The 22,097-nt window shown below is 50.6% G+C and overlaps 1 protein-coding gene across 1 annotated transcript; it reads right to left on the bottom strand.

The window, feature by feature from the left end:
- Positions 1-1,440: 1,440 nt before the first annotated feature.
- MOK (MOK protein kinase) lies at positions 1,441-21,915 on the bottom strand. Its single transcript, XM_079911647.1, has 11 exons — positions 21,732-21,915; positions 15,061-15,150; positions 13,571-13,641; positions 9,656-9,734; positions 9,478-9,526; positions 7,234-7,412; positions 5,434-5,535; positions 4,268-4,441; positions 3,571-3,694; positions 1,689-1,889; positions 1,441-1,607 (listed from the first exon to the last, which is right to left on the bottom strand). The coding sequence occupies exons 1-11, from the start codon at positions 21,791-21,793 to the stop codon at positions 1,527-1,529; spliced, it is 1,212 nt and encodes a 403-aa protein (XP_079767773.1). The 5' UTR covers positions 21,794-21,915; the 3' UTR covers positions 1,441-1,526.
- Between the last annotated feature and the right edge of the window lie 182 nt (positions 21,916-22,097).

The raw sequence follows: 22,097 nt of genomic DNA, 5'->3' as shown, positions 1-22,097 counted from the left end.
CCCTTGCTCGGGTCTGTGGAGACGGGCCCTCCAGTGGCCCCGGGGAGGCTGAGATGGCCCAGCCGCCCGTCCTCGCAACCGGTCAGGTTTGGGGTGCACGGAGACCCACCAGCGCTCTGGCAGCAGGGCCCGGCGGCCTCCTGTGCCCCCAGAGCCTGGCCAGCGCCCGCCCGTCGCCAGGCCCACAGGGCACAGAGACCTAGTGGACGCAGGGGCCCCTGGGGAAACCAGACCCACCCCCTGAAACCGAGGCGGAGGCCCACGGGGCCCAGGGCACCACGCCCGCAGGGAGGAGGGTTCCTTCACAAAAAGGTACAGCTCCGAAGAACTTTAGAGAGGCCCTTCGCGTTTATATACTTAAAGGGGGGAACGATTTCCCTAAATTGTCCTTGCACCTGCCCTCACTTGGAGCCGCGCTCAGAGCGCGGGCCTGTCCGTGGCCTCTCCCGAGTTCGCCGAGCCCGCAGCGCCCCCGGGACGCGGCGCTCCCAGCCCTCTGCCTGCCCCGCCCCGACGCCACTTCCACCCGGGACGTCCCCGAAGCCCCCCAGGTCTCCCCACGTGAACCGGCTCTGCCCGCCCTGGGCCCGCACGCTCCCGCGCCCATGGCTCCCCCTCTCCCGGGCACCGGGAAATGCTGGCCACGGCCTGCCCTCCACCCCGCCCCCCGCGGGTCCACCTCCCCCAGCCCCTCGCCCTGTCCCTCCTGGCCCCTTGCCCTGCCCCTTCCGGCGCCACCAATGCTCTGCCACCTCCCCTCCCTCCCCCACGGGAAACAGGTTTCTTCTTGTGCCCGCTTATTGCTGGCACCCCAGAAACGAAGCTGGGCGCGCCCGCAGGCCATCGGGAAGCAGCGGCCTCTACTCACGGAGGAAGCTGGGCCTTGGGAGCTGGACCGGCGACCTGCCCGCGGCCCACACCCGGGGGCTCCGAGGGCCGAGCGCCAGCCCGTGTCGTTCCTCAGTGGACGGTCAAGTGAACAGTGAAGCTGTACCGAAGTGTCCCAACAAAGTCAATGCCCCTGATACGCCCACGAAAGTCACAATAAAGGAATGGCTAATCAGGACACATGTTTAACTCAAGATATATTAAGATGCAACACTGTAATGACAGCTTATTGTTTAATAAAAATCAGGGTCTCCAAGGTATAATCTGGAAGCCAAACGTGCTAGGACACTGCTGGTGGATGCACTAAGGAAGGCACCGTGTGCAGAGCCTCGGTGAAACCGGGCCTAAATAATCCATAACGAAGTATAATTTCTGTTTTGATTCATATAAAAAATTACAAAATATTCCCTGCCCCAAATTCTTACGTTACGGAAAGGAACCGAAACCCTAGAATGAGGTGGTTTTACAAAGGTCTGAGACTGGAACCTACAGTACGGCTGCCTTTAGGACGCAAGCAGCCTCGGGCCGGCAGGCTCCAAGCCGAGGTGCTGGTGCTGGTCTGGGGGCAGCTCTCCCGGGACGCTCGCTGGGGCCCGGCCGGGTGGGAGTCGCCCCGAGCAGGGGAGCCGCAGCGCCACTCAGTAGCCTCCACCTCTCCGCTCTACTGTGGGCCGGCGGTACTGTTTCAGGTTAGGCTGGATGTCCTTCTGTGTGTCTGTCTGTTAAAGAAAGTGACAGACACTCAGCAGAGGGCGGGATGGGCGCGAGCGCGGCGCCAGGGGAACCGCTGGGACACCCACCTTCTGGTTCGGGCCAACACACTTCGGGGGTCTCAGCACCGGGACCTTCCGGGTCGCTCCGGGGGCAACCACTGACTGCAGCGCTGGGCTGTAGTACAAGGGCTGCTTGGTCACTCCCGATAGCTTGAGCTTGGGCAGTGCCATCACGTAGGCTGGTCCGTGTCTCCTGGGATGGTCCTCCTCTTGCTTTAGGGGCTGTTTCTAGAAAAAAAGCAAAGGTCAGATGAACATACAATGCTTTCCACTTTGTGGGAATTAGGAAAAGCAAAGGGGGCTCTTTTGTACTACTTTTGCCTCATACAATTTCTTGACCGTGAGGTGTGACGGCGTGGTGACTGGACAACACGTACCGCGTCCCAGCCCCCTAGATGTGCGGTGGCCGCTCCCTGGGCCGGGGCCAGGGCGGACAGCGGGGGAGGCCGCGCTGACGCACGTGCAGCTCCAAGGGCCGAGGCCACGGTGACGCTTCCCGCTCGGATTCCCTGAGGTCGGCCAAAGCGGCCTGCAGCCAGCTTCTGTGTGGCCAGTGCGCTAAGAATGGATTTCACATCTTCTAATAGTTGGAGAAAATTTCACGGCACGTGATTATGAGACTCCAGTTTCAGGGTCCACAGTTTTATTGAAACCCATCCCCACCATTCGTTTTTTTTTTTTGCGGTCCGCGGGCCTCTCACTGCTGTGGCCTCTCCCGTTGCGGAGCACAGGCTCCGGACGCTCAGGCTCAGCGGCCACGGCTCACGGGCCCAGCCGCTCCGCGGCATGTGGGATCTTCCCGGACCGGGGCACGAACCCGCGTCCCCTGCATCGGCAGGCGGACTCTCAACCACTGCGCCACCAGGGAAGCCCCCCCAACCATTCGTTTACGTATGGTCCGCGGCGCCACCGGCCAGAATAGTGGGCAGTCGCGCCAGACGTTATGGCCGGCACAGCCTGAACCCTCACTCCGGGGCCCTGGCAGACAGCGTGCGCCTCGGCTCTGCCGCGGGGGCGCCCGCGGCGGGTGCCAACTGCTGACCAAGAGGGAGAGGAGGCCCGGCAGGGAGGGCAGTTAGGGGCAAAGTGAGGGAGGCTCAGCGGGGGGGCGGGGGGGCGCTTCGTCCCCGGTTGGCGGCCTGAGCAGCTGAAGGGGAGCCGCCTTCACCCGCCCTTGGAGGGAAGGCACGGGGACAGAGGCAGGTCTGGGGGAAGAGACAGGAGATCGGGTTTGAACAAGTCTGCCTTTTGGACATTCAGCTGGAGCCGTCGAGCAGGTGTCTGGACACGGGGGTCCGGATTTCTGGAAAGCAGCCTGGCTGCAGGTATACCTGCGTCCTCGGCTCCCAGCGCAGAGTGACACTCAACAGATGCTGGGCTGAGTGAGAAACGATGGAAGGCCGCGGTTACCACAGAGCTCGGTGCCAGCCCACAACTGTAAAGCTGGGGGAGCCGAGCAAAGGGGGCCCCGCGGCACATGAGAGAAAGGGGGAGCTATCGCGGGATGCAGCTCTGCTTTCTACACCAAGAAGCGCGCAAGGCCACCTCTGTGCCAGGCACAGTGCTCCTCTGGGGCTGCTGCTCTCGCAGGGGCTCAGCGGCCGAGTAGGGACGGTCACCTGGGCCAGTGTTGGCTTCCTGTGCCCGGCTAGGGTCCTCTGCGGGCACAACGTGCTTGGGCACCGGCCTGGCCCTGCGGCTGGGAGGATCCCAGCCCGCGACACTGTGGACCTTAGCTGGGGGCGCAGAAAGGCCGGGGGCGCAGAGGTACCACCTGGCGTGGCGGCAGGTCGCTGACGGGCGCATTTTCCAGGCAGATGTGGCACCTCCCCAGGTGGCATCTGCGTCAGAGAGATACGGGCCCCTGAGGGTGTCCAGTCCCAGCTCAGACGGCCTGATCGCTCAGTACCTGCTTGCTGCCCTCCTGTGCCGGCTGCCAGTTGTTACTGAGTAGTTCCGGTGCCACCGGCCGCTTGGGGCAGAGAGCAGAGGCCTTCCTCCTGGGCCTGGCTGGAGCCTGCTTCTCAGCTGCCCTACAGGACGGAAGGGGCAAGGGGCGCCTCTGCTGAGAACCTGGCCGCCACAGGGCTTGTCGGCCTCCTCTGTCCCCAGTGTGGGCTTGTGCCTGTCGCCCCTCCTCTCACCCGAGGAGCTTTTCTTTTCCTTTCCTGTCTCAGCCTGACAGCCTCTGGGCTCCGGAGCCGTGGGCCCAGCCCTGCCCAGTGACTCGAGGTTCGGGTCAGACGTCACCCCCACGTCACACACGCACGAGGGGACAGAGGGGTGGAGTCCGAAGCCCTCAGGGCAGGTACTTCCAATGGCAGGTGTCGCCCAACACACGCGCCCTGGAACCTCACAGCGAGCGAGCTCAGCCCGCTCCCCCCGCTGTGTGCCACGTGACCCTCCAGGGCTCAACACCACAGCCTTGGCATCAACCGCAAAGGGGCCACAGGCCCTCCCTCCACCCTGCCGTGATGCCACTAATCGCCTCCTTTCGGGGGAAGATACCAGAAAGGAGCAAGGTGCGGGTTCCCAGAGGGACCGGCACTGTTCCCGGGAAGCAGCCACCCATCCGTGTGGCCCACGGGAACCCAGCAGGCGCCTACCTCTGTTCCTGGAAGTAGGGGTGCTGCAGGGCCTGGTGGGCAGTGATTCTCTCATCGGGATCATAGGCCACCATTGCGTGCAGGAGGGAGAGGCATTGCGGGGACAAACTGGCTGTCAGTAGAGGTATTCCTGATCCCTTTTTAAAAGTAAAATCAAAACTCATAGCTCTCGACCTGTATTGAAAGCCCAATGATAATAAACGATCACGCCGTCATTTAGAGCACGTGGCCAGTCCAGCATCACGACCCTACAGGGACCTGCACTGAAGGTAACAGCTTACAATCTAAAAAGGGCAGGGGGCGGGGGGGCATAAAGCCCATAGAATACAAGATCCTCGTGGAAACCGTGGACTTCGGGTGAGAATGACGTGTCAGCACAGGTTTGATGATAGCAGACATGCCACCCCGGGGCCGGTGCTGGTGGCCGGGAGGCTGTGCACTGCGTGGGGCCGGGCGGTAGATGGGAAATCTTTGTACCTTCCGCTCAGTTCTTCTGTGAACCTAAAACCGCTCTAAAAAAATTAAGTCTGTTTTTTTAAAAAGGGTGGGAGGTCGTGAAATCCGTTACGCTGTAAGTGTAAGAAAACTTTTTCTTGAGAAGACTAATACCACATTCCCACCAGAAAAGAATGAAATAAAGTTTTAAAAAAGAAAAAGAAGGGCTTCCCTGGTGGCTCAGTGGTTGAGAGTCCGCCTGCCAATGCAAGGGACACGGGTTGGTGTCCCGGTCTGGGAAGATCCCACATGCCGCGGAGCGGCTGGGCCCATGAGCCATGGCCACTGAGCCTGCGCATCAGGAGCCTGTGCTCCGCAACGGAAGAGGCCACAACAGTGAGAGGCCCGCGTACTGGAAAAAAAAAGAAAAAGAAAAAAATCTAGCATGGCTGTCATCTCCTTACCTCCCTAGGGTTCTGGGAGCTGCTGGGTGCTGCCCACGCCCCCGAGTCCCCCTTGAGGGGTCAGGGTGGCCAAGCTGCCAGCTCTGCAGGGTCTGTGCGTGCAGCCTGTGCTGGGGAGCCTTTCCCACCCAAAGACCTCTGTGGCCTGAGTGAACATTCCCGGGACAAAACCCGCGTGCCGGGCTCGTGGGGCTGTGAAGAGGCCCCTGGGGGCGACAGAGGCAGGGCGGGTCCGTGGTGGTGGGGCGGCCTGTGGGCTGCACTTACCGTTTGAACTTGGTGATGGTCTTCCCAGTAGGTGTGCCAATGACGTCGTGGATCCTCGAGATCTGGTCCAACTCGTTGGCTCCGGGGAAGAGGGGCTGCAGGCTGGGCGGGCGGCCAGGGCTGTGGTCAGGGCGGCGGCCTCCCAGCAGAGGGACCTCCAGCCCCCCCGCCCATGCTTGGGCCTTCCTCCTCCTACTGTCCCTACGGGTCGGTGTCTTTCTAAGGGACAGGGCCACACTCCCGTATCTGCACAGCAGGTGCCTCTGCCTGCTGAGAGATGAAAGCCCCCAGAGCCTCCTTACGGCCCGGGGAGTTTACTTGACAAAAATTCAGGCTGGGTCAGGTCGGGCTGTGTAGACAAATGAGGTCCAAGGAGCGTTTTGGTTCTGGAGCAGTCACGGATTTGGGAATTGTGGATAAAAGATTTTAGACCCATACACATTACAGGCCACAAAGAAGAGTTTAAAAACGTAGCTCTGGGCTTCCCTGGTGGCGCAGTGGTTGAGAGTCCGCCTGCCGATGCAGGGGACACGGGTTCGTGCCCCGGTCCGGGAAGATCCCACATGCCGCGGAGCGGCTGGGCCCGTGAGCCACGGCCGCTGAGCCTGCGTGTCCAGAGCTTGTGCTCCGCAACGGGAGAGGCCACAGTGGTGAGAGGCCCGTGTACCGCAAAAAAAAAAAAAACAAAAAAAACGTAGCTCTGACGGTAAGATGACTTCTATTCAGGGAAAACGGCAGGAGCTCAGGCCGCAGGGGAGAATAGGAAACGCAGAGGAGCTGGACGCCTCTGAGGTGCGGCAGGCCGGGCACAGAGTGCAGTCAGCGAGGCTCAGCGTAGGCTGCCCAATGCCCTGAGTGGATGCCGCCAGCACCAGCGCCTCTGACATCCCTCCAAACTGACTCAGGGATTTTAGCACGGGAGAAAAGATCATTTGTTGGTACTTTAGTATCAGTGAAATCACCACTCTCCTTTCCAAAAATAACAGTCACTTATCAATACGAATGATCTAGAATCAGAAGGCGTGTCCCGAAGGGCCCAAACGTCTGTATTTATCAAGGGGTCAGTTGAGCAGGCGGGACTGGACGACCCGGGTCCTGCCTGCGCTGGGCTGTACCATCCTGACGTGCATCACCCCAAGGTTAAACCACCCACCCGTCCTGCATGACCCACTACGAGCAGGTGCCGCCCCACCTCCTCCCGGGGCTTCTTCCACCCAGTGCCCCCGCCGCCGGTGGACGGAACAGGCCCTCCTCCCTTCCCGGGCCTCTGCCCTGGCCCTGCTGCGCCCAGCGGTAAAGCACAAAGGCTGGGGGAGGGGAGGACGGTTAGGGCTGGGGCTTCCTGGACTCCATCCAGCTCGCCCTCACTCCCGGGGCCAGAGCACCCCACCCGAGCGACTGCACTCTGAGGGTAGACCGGGGGGCACCGCTCGCACCCCGCCCCCATGGCAGGCCCCACGAGGTGGCAGTAAGCACGCCTCGACTCTGTTCCTTCATTTGTCTTCATCAATCCTGTCGCTGATGGGGCCAATTGGAGAGGCCCACCGACCCAGGGCCGGGGCGGGCCAGTGGGAAAGAAGTAACTGACAGTGTTCTTTCCTCCACACCCAGAAAGCAAGGACAAGCGCTTGACACCTTTCCTGTCGAGTTAAAAAACCACCATGACACCAGGACTGTAAACTCGGCACCGCAGAGGGAGGGACTGGCACGAAGCCACTGGACGGCCGAGCCCCGCGTGGACCGGCCTCAGGACCCTGACGCAGCCCCCCAGCCCAGCAGCAGCTGCAACTCGGGCACCACCTGGCCATCTCATAGAGCACGCAGCCCGCGCTCCACAGGTCCATCTTGTAGGTATAGAAGCCATCAGTGAGGAGACACTCTGGGGCCCGGTACCAGCGGGTGGAGATGTATTCCGTGTACGGCTGCTTAGAATAGATACTCCGGCAGGACCCAAAGTCCCCTAATTTCAGGACATCCTGCTGCAAGGGGGGAGAGAAGCAGGGACAAATAACATCTCATCAAGCAGCGACTGTAATACAAACCATTTCAAATATTTATGCACCAACGGGAAAATTCCTAGCACATAACTAGCTTGTAGAACATAAAGTACTAGCTTTATAAGCACCTGAAGTAGCCTGTAGCAGGTGAGGAAGCGGGATTTCTCTTCAGCGGAACACATTTGCGAATATTCTGGCTATGTTGAACAGACATTTCAAAACGTCTACAGGCTGTGGAAAGTTTTAAGTCGCAGCGTAAGTCTACAGATGAACTCTACACCCTGGTCACATGCCCTGTTATGCCTCAAACTCCCCACCGCGTCCAGTGCTTCTGGAAGCTTGGTTCCCATTCGGGGGAGGCTGGGGGCCTGGCCTACACCACGTGGGATCCTTGAAGGAAGTCAGACAGCCCAGGGAAACAGGTTTCAAGGTGTTTCTTCCATCTTCTCTACCTCTCACATTCAAGTAATAAAATTCATGCCGTCGATAAATTTGAAGCCTCGGGCACCTACAGCCAGAGCAAACATTAAGCAGCAGTTCTCTTAGCCAGATTACCAAGAAACCTACCCTAACAGCCTTTTACCTCTGTTCCCATTCCCCAATACGTTCAACAAAAATTACAAGGCATATTAAAAGGCAAGAAAAAACAGTCTGAAGAGACAAAGCATGCATCAAAACCAGACTCAGATACGGCGCAGGTTTTAGAATTTTAGAATTCCCAGACAGGAAATTTATAATAACTATGGTTAATTTGTTAAGGGCTCTAATGGAAAAAGAAGACAGCGTGAAAGTTCAGATAGGAAACGTAAGCAGAGAGATGGAAACCCTAAGAAAACATCAAAAGGAAACACTAGAAATAAAAAACACTGTAACAGGGACTTGCCTGGTGGCACAGCGGTTAAGAATCCACCTGCCAATGCAGGGGACATGGGTTCAAGCCCTGATCCAGGAAGATCCCACATGCCGTGGAGCAACTAAGCCCGTGAGCCACAACTGCTGAGCCCACGTGCCTAGAGCCCGTGCTCCGCAACAAGAGAAGCCACCGCAATGAGAAGCCCGCGCACCGCAACGAAGAGTAGACCCCACTCGCCGCAGCTAGAGGAAGCCCGTGTACAGCAACAAAGACCCAACACAGCCAAAAATAAGTAAATTAATTTATTTAAAAAAAAAGAAGACACCACGATGAGAAGTCCGCGCACCACAACGAAGAGTAGCCCCCGCTCGCCACAACTGGAAAAAGCTGGCATGCAGCAACAAAGACCCAACGCAGCAAAAAATTTAAAAAATTAAAAACAAACAAACAAAAAACACTGTAACAAAAATTTTAAAAGACTTTGATAGACTCAACACAGCCAAGGAAAGAATCAGTGAGCTTGAAGATATGCCAATAGAAACTTCCCAAACCGAAATGCCAAGCAATAGAGGAACGTCAAAAACAAAACCGAACATCCAAGAACTGTGGGACAATTTCAAAAGGCGTGGCACACACACGACAATGTGGTTGAACCTCAACATAACGATGCTGAGTGAAACAGACCAAGGAAGGGTATATGCTATGTAATTCCACTTATAGAACGTTCTAGCTCGTCTTTGCCTGGGGACAAGGGACAGGGGCAAGGATTACCAAAGGGCAAGAGGGGGCTTTCAGGGGTTTTGGATTTGTTTGTGAAGTTGACTGGGATGATGGATTCGTGGGTGTACGCATATGCCCAAACGGAGCAAATTGTACACAGGCATAGTTGAAGGGCTTTCAAGTGAGACGTATCAGAGCTCAAATCCTGCCTCTCCCACTTTTATCTTTAGAGTGTTTAGCATGATGATTTGAACGGAGTTTATTTTGTATATAGTATAAGGAGGGCGCCTTCTTCCAGATGCACAGTTATGCTGATGGCATTTACTAAATTAACCATTTGTTCCCAAACTGGAAGGAAAGAACCAAACATGTTATAACAAACATGGTATCCACTGGGATTGAAAACATATCCAGGGAAAAGTTTTTATATTCTACCTTTCTTCTGATACCAATTTTTCATATAAAAGTTCTTACCTTTATTAATATATTTTCTGGTTTTACATCTCTGTGAAATATTCCATTTCTGCATTCAATATAAAAGGAAGGATAGAATTAATTGTGCCTCGTTCATTCCAATTCTTTTATACTATATTCTTAATGAACGGTAATACATTTTATTAACTTGAAAGCTGCCAGGTCTCCAAGTGCCTACCTGTGCATGTGATCAAGGGATTTACACAACTGGTACATATAGTGCATAATTTTTTTTTCCGATAATGGGTGTCTTCTCCCTGTGCAGTCAAGAAAATAGCCAGATATGGTTACCAATGATCCGTATCCGCTTTTTCGAAACGAAAGATGGAATCCATTTTTATTTAGCAATGTGTGAAAATCTAACTTCCTCAGTGAAAATAACCCGGAGTAGTTCTAGGAAGTATGGAGTCTACCTACAAAATATGCCATTTAGAATCCTACATGCTGGCATGATTTCATTTAAAATCACAGAGCGCCAGGCCTTCTGACTGCAGTCAGGACAGTGCTGAGCGGATCACCGCAAGGGCAGCTCGGTATGGAGGTCCTAACACAGCCTCGGGTGGGCCTCCCGGGCACCCTCCTTCACGCTGATTATGAGCTCAAATCCAGGGTTTTCCTCGGCTTCCTGGCTACGTGGAGATCTCCGTCTTTAAGGGGATGGATTACGTTTTCTTAACCCAAGAAGACCAATGGCTGCTCTCACTTGCACAGCCGCACGTTCCTCTCTCACAGAAGGAAGCAGTCACTGGGCGCCGGCTGACAGCGCCCTGCAGCAGCCTGTAAGCTACACCTTCTCCCCTCCTGCAGCTTTCAGGATGCTCCAAAGCTCTTAATACCACACTCCAGCGTCAGAGCTGCCCTTGCTCTCGAAGGTGTCACATTTTACTTGATTTTAATATCAGAGGTATGTGTTTCTAAGCCATTAGGTTTTAAATCTGCAAAATACCCACTCTCACCTAACAACTCAGAAAACCACTTTCCCCTCCCTCCGTGAGCACATATCCCTCTAGACATTTTTCATCCTAAGCTTGCAATTTCTGTCGAAAAATCAATGTATTCTTTTTCTCGCATAACAAGACTGTTTATGTTAATAATAGAAAGTAATTTAAATTACAAAGCGTCTAAGTGCAATGAATTTTTTCCATGACATGCTATAATCCTTTTATTCTGTTTCACGTAATTTATCATCAGTTTTCCAGAATTTAAATTGAAAGAATTAAAACTAAGACTTTGTCAGCTTCCCCCCACTTGAGGAATTTTATCAAATTATTATCTACATAAAGGTGAAAAAAAAGTAAAATTTCTACTCTCTGTCACATGCGAGGCTGGACGAACCTTCGTGAGGCTCGGCCCTCTTCGGGCAGGGGGTCTCGCTGCCCACTGACTAGCCCGGCTCTCCAGACACCCCTTGGCAGACTCCCTCCCAGCACAGGGCTCTCAGGACCCAGGAGCCCCCGAGTCCCCGGGGCTTGTGAAGATACAGAATGCCCCATCATCAGCCCCGGCACTCCTGGTTCAGTAGGTCTGCGGCGGGGCCCCAGAAGCTGCCTTTCCAGCAAGTTCTCAGAATGGGCCGCCAGGCCCGGTCCCTCCCCTTAGGAACTGCACCCCATCACATCCTGCTTGTTTATAGAAGGCTCCAGCCACATTCACTCGGGGACATTTCTGCGCGCCCCCAAAGCTCTCCTGCTGCATCCTGTACTCACGCTGCTCTGTTCCTAGAAGCACCCTTCCCAGCCATGTCCACACGTCCACATCTTATAGCGTACAACTGCCGTTACAGTCATCTGAACTTGAACTCAGAAAAGGTGGACTCTTTTAGGAAAGGTCTAATCCATCCAACCTTCATAAGCACCTAGGGAGCTTCGAAAAAGTAGATTCCAAGGCCCAAACCTAGACCCAGTGAATCACAAATCCAGGCAGGTGGGCCAGGAATCTGCATTTTTGGCTGCCTTCAGTCCCCAGTGGCGGAGGACTCTTGGGATGCCTGCCCTTCCTTTCCTCCTGGGCCTCCCCTGCTCCCCCCATTCACAGCCGTGGGGCAAGGCCACGACTCCCTCCCCTGTCCTCCGTGAGAGCGCCTGCCTGCACACGGGGGCTCCAGGTGGACAGAGGGGCCCTCATGAGCCATGTGGGCCACTGGTCTGAACCATCGGAGTCCACACCCTTGACAAGGAGGGGACTGACCGCGGACTTCCACACTATTTTCCCAAAACAAGATCCTAACTCGCCAGGTTCCCACCAGATGCTTGCTCACAAACATCTTGAAACACACACACATAGTGCAATTAATAAACCACTCTGAAGCTCCTGGTGTGACCCGTTACCGATGCCAGCAGACTGCAAACAGTATTTCTCTCTTTTGGCTCTCCCGACCAAATTAATGTTCCCAAGTTAATTTTTACCCAATATTCTCATTAAGAAGGTACTAAAAAATGTCATATACAATACCAGCAATGTAAAAAATCTGAAGTGAACACAGTGATCAACTATGGCATTGGCTGTCAGTACCAACAGAAGGAAGAGGGCCTCCAGTGCAGCCAGCACTGCAACAGAATATCCAGCACACTGCCTTCTCCCAGGAGACCCTGTACCCAGGCCTGCGCCTGGCTTTCCTGGCCAGGCTTGGGGGTGCATTCTGGGTCCACCATGCACAGCCAAATGCCCACAGTCTACACTTGGGCCCAGAGGCTATGCCCTGTGAGCACGTGTTTGCCATCGGTGTCTTCCAAAGGAGAGCCTTGCCTGCTGGCACACTGTTCTGAGAGAAGTTACAGGGTAGCAGGTGGGGTGTCAGGCGCAGCATGGAGCTGGAGCCGTCACCAGCACCCCTCTCTCAGCAAGACAAAATTCCAGGAGGGGTCCTCCCAGTTCTGCTCTTTGAAGCTGGCTCGTCTCAGGCAAGTGCTCTAAGTTCTTGGACGTTCAAGTGCCTCACCTCTGTAATGGAGTTGAGCTCACAGAGTGGGAAGAGCAAATGCAGGGACACAGAGCAAGCACACTATAAACTGTAAAGTCATAACGATGATGATGGTAATGACAGCAGCTGACCTTGACTGAAGGCTACACAAGCCAGCACTGTGCCAAACACCTCACACATTATTACTCCTCACAACAACCCTAAGAGTCAGACACTATGATTATCCCCATTTGACAGACAAGGACTAAGGCTCAAAGGGCCTAACCAGGACCGACCATCATGAAATGCACACGGCACTGCGCATGCTCTACCCAGTGTGTTGACGTGGGACATCCAAGCTGCGTCAACACAGCCAAACTGGAGCGGCCCTTCCCAGAAGCACCTGCATTAAAAGTAACAGGATGGGCTTCCCTGGTAGCGCAGCGGTTAAGAATCCTCCTGCCAAGGCAGGGGACACGGGTTCGAGCCCTGGTCTGGGAAGATCCCACATGCCGCGGAGCAACTAAGCCCATGAGCCACAACTACTGAGCCTGCGCGTTGCAACTACTGAAGCCCACACGCCTAGAGCTCATGCTCCGCAACAAGAGAAGCCACCGCACTGAGAAGCCCGCGCACCGCAGCGAAGAGCAGCCCCCGCTCGCCTCAATTAGAGAAAGCCCGTGCGCAGCAATGGAGACCCAACGCAGCCAAAAATAAATAAATAAAATAAATTTATTTTTAAAAAAAAAAGAGAGAAAGGAAATGAATGAGCACTCTGCAATACAGGGGACTTCATAAGAATGCGAACAGAAGGAAGTTCCCTCTCAGAGGGATTATCTGAGCAGGGAGCCCTGCCTCATTCTGAAGCATAGAGTAGAATGTCGAGCAGCAGAGCCGGGAAAGATGCTAGAAGGGGACAGGCTTGAGGAAGGGCTGAGCCGCCGCCGCCCTCTGCGCCCTCCTCACCACGTCACCCAGCCGGCCTGAACGCCTCGTGGCTTTGCTCGTTTGCAGCTGAGTTCTGAGCAGACAAGACTGCCAGAAAAACACCTCCCATGAGTACTGTACGTGTACAGCCCAGTACCGTATATTTAGATGAAACTACTGCACAAATGATTTTGAGAACTAAAACAAATATATGGGAACTACAAGCTCTAAAAGACCTTAGATTAGCTTTGAAATTATTCTACGTACCTCGTATTAGTTCATAAATATTCATGTCCATAAGTTCACATATTAGTGCAAGAGAACCAGATTTTCTGTCACTGAAGAAGAAAGTAGGTTTTTAAAATGTTTTCTTTTTCTTGTCTTCATCAGAAAAAATAACCAAATATTTAATTCATTTGTAAACACTTCTGATAAACACAAAGCACTCCTATATCAGACAAAGATTAAAGTGTAATGATTGAAACAGCAGAAGTTTTGATTTTTAATCAATGTTTCAGGCAAAAATAATTTAAATAATAGTAAAACTCTACTTCAGGCAAAAATTCTAAAAGCCCCCCTCCCCACAATTTTTAAAGAGAAGTGTCTTGAAAATCGAAAAGTTAACTATCAGCAGAAAGAAGAAATGAGGTTTGAGGAGTTGTAGAAGCAAAACAAAGAAAGCAGGATTTGATTCATGCTCTGTGGCTGCAAATGTAGTTTTAATTTACCTAAATTACTTCCATGTGATTGGGATACATCCCAGTGCAGGGAGCAAAACCAAAAATCCAGCCGAGGCAAAAAGGAGGAAGATGAGTCACATCACACCCCTGCAGTGTCACCCCCGGACCCTGCTCCAGGCGCCTCTGGTGGGGCTGGAAGGGGTCCCCGCTGTCACTCAGGACTGTCAGGAGGCCCACGTGCAACCGTGCACAGAAGTGCTTTGCAAAGTGCACATAAAGCACCCTCAGCACAGGCAGTGCTGTGACCGTCACACGCAGACTGCGGTCTCTGGATCTGGCCCCAACTAATGGCTCAGAGCACGCGGGCCAGGACGCCACACAGCCATGACAAGACATTGCATTTTGAGTTTAGAACTGTTCAGCCTCCTGAACAGTTAAAATCTCCTGCACTTTAAGGGTCAGAGGCTGCGGTTTCTCGGCTGGCTGTACAGGCCAGGCTTCCTGCTGAGGGGTGCCTTCTCAGAGCTCCAGGCCAGGACCCCAGCCCCAGCCCCTGGCAGACAAGCCCCTCCAGACAAGCTGTGCTCTGCCTTCTTGATCAACAGGTAAACCTTACGGAAGCTACTCTATAATTAGAAGAGAAATTAAAAGTCCCCTGAAATTATGTCAGTTGTAGTAAGAAAGGCTGCATGAGACCACACAGAGATGGCAAGTGGCAGCAATAAAGTACAGCTCCTGAAAGAGGACAACAGGGCCTTTCCCGGTAGGTCACAACTCACACTCGGATGCCCAGGGCCACCACCGTCTACACAGAAGCCCAACTGCTACAGGAGAGGAACTATTTGAATGTTGTTTGCTTTTATCATGTGGAGTCACTGAAATGAAGGCCTTTCCACGTTAGGACTCAGATACAGACACTGGTCCAAATAAGTAAGTGACTTAAGATAAAATAAAAATTATTATTCTCTGAGCTACAAAGCAAATATTTAAAATGCCTACCATGGTTTTCTTTCTTAAAAAGAGATTTAATAATTATCATCAATTTTAGATAATGTTTAAAGCCCCATATATACTTACAAAACCACTTCGTGCAAGGTAAGAATGTTTGGGTGTGGATTCAGGTGCCTCAGTGCTTGTATCTCTCGTAGATTGTTCACTTGCTCAATACTATGGTGTAGGTAAAAATAAAAAACTAATTTATAATTCAGTCAACTTCAGGTCAACTTCAAGCCCCCCTGGTGAATTATTTTAAACATTTAAGAAAGAAACACTCAGGCTTCCCTGGTGGCGCAGTGGTTAGGAATCCACCTGCCAATGCAAGGGACACGGGTTCGAGCCCTGGTCCGGGAAGATCCCACATGCCATGGAGCAACTAACCCCGTGAGCCACAACTATTGAAGCCACGCGCCTAGAGCCCGTGCTCCACAATGAGAGAAGCCACCACAATGAGAAGCCCATGCACCACAATGAAGAGTAGCCCCTGCTCGCCGCAACTACAGAAAGCCCGTGTGCAGCAACAAAGACCCAACACAGCCAAAAATAAATAAAATTAATTTTAAAAAATGAAAACATATAACCACAAGAAGTCTAGTGTAAAGTTATACAGCAGATTTATTCAGAGCAGTCCAAAACCAGAAACCCAAAAGTTCCTCAACAGGAGACCAGATAAACAAGTTGTTTTGTAGTCATAGATTGGAATGAATACTACTCAGCAGTAAAAAGGTATGAACTACTGGTACGACAGATGAATCTCAAGGACTTTATGCTGTGCTGAAGGAGCTGGACACAAGAGCACAGACTGTGAGATTCCATTTAATATGAATTTCTAGGGACTTCTCTGGTGGTACAGTGGGTAAGACCCCGCGCTCCCAGTGCAAGTGGCCTGGGTTCGATCCTGGTCAGACAACTAGATCCCACATGCATGCCGCAACTAAGAGTCTGCATGCTGCAATGAAGATCCCGTGTGCCGCAACAAAGACCCGGTGCAGCCAAAATAAAAATAAATAAATATATATTTTTAAAATGTAGACATTTGAATTTCTAGAAGAGGATACAGGGAAACAAAACAAAACCCAGAACAGTGGCTACCTGCGATGGGGATGGAGAACTGAGTAAAAAGGAATATGAAGGAATTTTTGAGGGTGACAGAAATGTTCTATGTCTTGATTACATGGAGATATCTACTTGGCAAAATTATACAGTTAAAAAACTTGCATCTCCAGGCTTCTCTGGTGGTACAGTGGTTGAGAGTCCGCCTGCCGATGCAGGGGACACGGGTTCGTGCCCCGGTCCGGGAGGATCCCACATGCTGTGGAGCGGCTGGGCCCGTGAGCCATGGCTGCTGAGCCTGCGCGTCCGGAGCCTGTGCTCCGCAATGGGAGAGGCCACAGCAGTGAGAGGCCCGCTTAACGCAAAAAAAAAAAAAAAAAAAAAAAAAAAAAATGTGCATCGCAACATATGCAAATTTTGCCTTTAAAAAAAAAAAAAAAATTTGGGACTTCCCTGGTGGTCCAGTGGCTAAGACTCTGCACTCCCAATGCAGGGGGCCTGGGGTTTGATTCCTCGGCAGGGAGCTAGATCCCACATGCCACAACTGAAAAATCCTGCACACTGCAACGAAGATCCTGCGTGCCGCCAACTAAGACCCGGTGCAGCCAAATACATAAATAAATATTTTTTAAAAAGAATTGTATAATAATAACCAAGTGGGGAAGGAGACTGGGTGGAGGTATAGATTAAATAAAAATCACAGGGGCTTCCCTGGTGGCGCAGTGGTTAAGAATCCACCTGCCAATGCAGGGGACACGGGTTCAATCCCTGGTCCAGGAAGATCCCACATGCCACAGAGCAACTAAGCCCGTGAGCCACAACTACTGAGCCTGCGCTCTAGAGCCCGCAAGCCACAGCTAGTGGAGCCCACATGCCACAACTACTGAAGCCCATGCGCCTAGAGCCAGTGCTGTGCAACAAGAGAAGCCACCGCAATGAGAAGCCCGCGCACTGCAACGATGAGTAGCCCCCGCTCACTGCAACTAGACAAAGCCTGCACATAGCAGTGAAGACCCAACGCAGCCAAAATATAAAGAAAGAAAAAGAGAAATTTATTAAAAAAAAAAACAAACAAGAAAAACAACTGGGTCATGTTGCAGACCTTACACAAGTAACTAACTTCATTATCTCCAAACTAAGACTTTGAGCCACTGAGGAAAACGGTCCTCAGGAGCTGAAAGCACGCCTCCTGACACAATACTAATGCACTGGTTTATTATACCTTACCCGGACTTCATATGAGCAAAGATTACTGCAAAAGCCATCAATTTCTGGGAGGAGGTGGGGTCAGAGGCTCCAAAACCAAGCTCCTCCGGCCTGTGTGACTCAGCGTGCTTTTCCCGTTACTGACTCTTGTTTCTCACATCACCCACACAGCGGCACGAGGTGACTGAGGGTTCAGTTAGGCAACGATAAGCAGAGCAGAAATGGATTTTTAAAGGAACCTAAAATTATTCTTCAAGTGAATAAGATTAAACTGTTTTATAATGATGATAGATACTCTGGAACTCTAAAAGCTAGAGATATTATTTTCACAGTTGAAAAACAAAAATAAAACCAAAGAACAGCATAAAACTTGTGGATCAAGGATCAGTGACACTGGACCATCCAATAAATTATTAGCAATAATATTCCTAGAAATGACACCAAAAGCAGTTGTCTTTCTTCTAGAACTTTCTTCTAGAAACTATAAAGTCATTTCTTCCTGTAAATCAGAAATAACAGAAATACCCTTTTCAACGTTAGAAGCTATGTGCAATATGACTCATTCCGGACCCTCTATGGTCATTTTCTGTTTGTTTTTTTTATATAAGTTTATTTATTTATTTTTGGCTGCGTTGGGTCTTCGTTGCTGTGTGCGGGCTTTCTCTAGTTGCAGCGAGTGGGGCTATTCTTTGTTGTGGTGCGCGGGCTTGTCATTGTAGTGGCTTCTCTTGTTGCGGAGCACGGGCTCTAGGCACGCGGGCTCAGTAGTTGTGGTTCACGGGCTCAAGAGCGCAGGCTCAGTAGTTGTGGCGCACGGGCTTAGTTGCTCCGCGGCATGTGGGATCTTCCCAGACCAGGGCTCGAACCCGTGTCCCCTGAATTAGCAGGGCTCAAACCCATGTCCCCTGAATTAGCAGATTCTTAACCACTGTGCCACCAGGGAAGTCCTGTTTTGATTTGTTTTTTACTTTTAATTTTGAAATTATTTTAGACTAACAGAAGAGTCGCAACAATAGTAAAGGAAGTCCCCTTCACCTAGCTTCCCCTAATGTTAACATCTTACATAACATTTATCAAAACTAAAAATTAACATTGGTACAAATCTATTAACTACACTAGACACTTTATTTGGATTTCCCCGGTTCTTCCATTAATGTCTTTTTCTCTTCCAGGATCCAGGAGACCACACTGCAATTAAGATGTCATGTCCCCTCAGTCACCTCCACTCTGCAACAGCTCCACAGTCTGTCTTTGCTTTTCGTTATCTTCACGGTTTTGAGGAGTACTGGGCAGGTATTTTGTAGAATGCCCGTCAGTTTGGTCTCTTCTGATGTATTCTCATAATTCAGCCAAGATTATGGATCCGTGGGAAAGAACACCACGGAGGCGACATGCTCTTCCCGTGCTGCTTTATCAGAAGGTACATGATATCAATATGTCTTATTACTGATGATGTTAATCTTAATCATTTAGTTAAGCTGGTATCTACCAGGTCTCTCATTGTAAAGCTACTATCATTCCCTTTCTATTTTCTATTCTTTATCAGCAAGTTAGCAAGTCCAGCCCACAGTCAAATGGAAGGAAATTAAGCCCCACCTCCTGGAAGAAGGAATATCAAACAATTTGTGGATATAAGTTAAAACCACCACAGTGATTAATAAATATTTGGGAGGAGATCACTCGAGGCTGTGCAGAAATTCCGTTCTATTTATTTATTTAAACTTTTTTGGCCATACTACAGGGCATGCAGGATCTCAGCTCCCTGACCAGGGATCGAACCCGTGGCCCCTGCAGTGGAAGATCGGAGTCTTAACCACCGGACCACCAGGGAAGTCCCAGAAATCCTGTTCTCTTTAAAGTTTCACCTTACTAATTTTAGCATTCATCAGTTTATCTTGCCTGCAGAAATTATTACTATGTATTCTAATGATGATTTTCCATTTCCCTCATTCCTCTGTATTTATGAATTAGAATTCTTCTGTAAGGAAGAATTTTCCCCTCATCCCAATTTGTTTATTCATTCGGCCATTTATTTACATCAGTATGCACTCATGGTTATTTGAATGAAGAGGGAGAGAGAGAGGTGCACACATGGGTTAGTATACATACCCACTAGCTCTGTCTGCTCAGAGGACCCAGACGTACTGACATTGCAGGAGCAATGAGCATACCTGGTGCCAAGGTCTGATTTTCTGAATACCTTTCTCTGATAAAAGGGACCAAAACTCCTTTGAGAAATGGAGGATTCTAGGGGCAGGGAAAATACAAGATGAGCTTAGAGAATCTTGTAGTACCAAAAAGTAAAGAAGTGTTAAAAAAAAAAAAAAGAAAATGCTGGGTGATGTCAAAGGAACATAGGAGCCAACGTGAAAGTGCTCCCCACGGCCAGAGCGGAACAATTCTCAAATAATGATGGCACTGGATTATAATCGCCTACAGTTTTGGACATGTGTATCAAGAGCAAGTGAGAACTCACAAGAGGAAACCCAAGATCCAATTCCCCGTGGGTTTAGATTACACAGGCTAGCAGACACCTATCAGAACTAAGCTGGAGACTCTGTCCCTGATTCTGGACATCAAAGGGCCACAGGCCACCACCAGCTCAAAGTGCATTTCCTTTTAAGTAAAGGAAATACGTGACAATGGTTGACAATAACTCCCCCCCCAACACACACACACACAAACTTTGAAAAAAAAAAGTAAAGTATCACTGATACTTATCAGTGACTCTGTCTGCTCTGTGGATATGGGACCATCAGAACACTGTGCATCGAATTCTCTACCACGAGTAGTTTAAAGGTAAAGACGGAGTGTGGGTGGGGGGAGGCGGGAGATAAAGAAATGCAAAGAATTCAGAATACAGAGGAAGCCACGATAGGAGAGAGGAAAAGCAGAAGCCCCAGGGACTTCAGAGTCTTGGCAGTGGTAGGTAAACACCATATGCTTTGGCCTGGCTCTGCCCACCTAGTGACCTAGAGTGACAACTCTCTAGTAACTTCACATCACTAACCACCTTTCCTCACGTGATTACGCCTACCATCTGGGGATGTCACGAGGTTGACATTACTGTTCTCCATACTCCCTGACACGGTTAACTGGCCTATACTCCTTCCTGATCTGAAAAACTATCTTTCATACTAAGAGTTTGAAATCAAGGTCTATACCCCAAAACACTTCGGAAGGCTCTACATCAATGTAGGGCAATTACTGTGTCTTTTAAAAACTTTGCTTTAGATATTTAGAGGCTTCAATTCCTTTGAGATTAAAAAAAAAAACATGAAACCAGAGTTTCAAACCTTTTTTTTTTTTTCCCCTTTTTTTTTTTTTTTTTTTTGCGGTACGCGGGCCTCTCACTGCTGTGGCCTCTTCCGTTGCGGAGCCCAGGCTCCGGACACGCAGGCTCAGCGGCCATGGCTCACGGGCCCAGCCGCTCTGCGGCATGTGGGATCTTCCCGGACCGGGGCATGAACCCGTGTCCCCTGCATCGGCAGGCGGACTCTCAACCACTGCGCCACCAGGGAAGCCCCAAACCTTTTTATTGAAAAGTTTAACAGTTGCAGTGAAGCCATTGTTTACTTCATTATTCTGACAGAGTTTCCTAAACACATCTGGTCTTGGACTCCTTAGTGTAACACATGTGAAGAAGCTGTAAGCTCAAGCACGTTAGGAGGCTGCTCTGTGGGAGAAGCCCCAGCAGTCTCCAAGGGGCTGATCTAGAACCGGAGAGTTGCCCTCTCCACAAACTGCAACTGGTCACTCCCAGGGAATACATTTCTCTAACCCTATCTGAAACTTATTTTTCAATATATTCAATAGTAACTGATTTACAACTAATTAAATCACAAGGACCTCTAATATCTTTCTTTTTAACTTTTTTTTTTTTTTTTTTGACCACATGGCATGTGGGATCCTAGTTCCCCGACCAGGGATCGAACCCGCGCCCCCTGCATTGGAAGGGCAGAGTCCTAACCACTGGGCTACCAGGGAAGTCCCCGGACCTCCAATGTCTGAAATCTAAGGTTTCAATTATAAAAATCCAACATATACACAACTCTTAGGAACATATAAACTGTTTAAAGTGAGGCATACCTCTACCACTTAAACTCTTTGTGAACATCAATCACTGATATTGTAGTAAACTTGGACATGAACAAACTCCAGTATGATAATATAAAATTAGCCTATAATCCTCACTGCCCAAAGAACTCTGATATGACATGTTATCACATGAATACAATTTCCCCATTAAGTTGCTCTCATCGATTTAAACCTGTGTCTGCAGATGTAGAGAACAAACGTATGGACACCAAGGGGGGAAAGTGGCAGGGGTGGTGGTGGTGGTGGGATGAACTGGGAGATTGGGATTGATATGTATAAAATGGATAACTAATAAGAACCTGCTGTATAAAAAAATAAATAAAATAAAATTCAAAAAAAACGAAAACCAAAACCTGTGTCTGTATTTAGTCTCAAATAGGTCTCACGTTGCCTACCTTCCAAAGTGCTGTTTCATTTGTTTACATGCATAATAGTTTCCATCTCTCAGGTTCTGCATCTTCACAACTTCAGAAAACGTTCCCTCTCCTATTTTGCCAATTGCTTTATAGTCTATAAATGAAAACAATTATAAAAATAAAAGTTTATTTATGCATCTGTTTTGTACTCACTTCCAGATAGCAGACGTCTTTATCTGTAAAATAATCCAATGGCAATATATTGAGGATACTTCGCCTATGTTTTCTAAGGTTCAGTGTTTCCCTCATTTCAAGAGAGACTGGGTTGTATGCTGGCAACACGCAGCCTCTGCTCCCTCTCGTGCAGCGGGGAACCACATGACTTGAATCCTGACCAGCGAGGAA

The sequence above is a fragment of the Stenella coeruleoalba genome, assembly GCF_951394435.1.
Source record: "Stenella coeruleoalba genome assembly, chromosome: 2".
Classification (NCBI taxonomy): Eukaryota; Metazoa; Chordata; class Mammalia; order Artiodactyla; family Delphinidae; genus Stenella; species Stenella coeruleoalba.
Note: the sequence above shows the minus strand (reverse complement) of the source record. Positions and strands in the feature narration are given on the sequence as shown.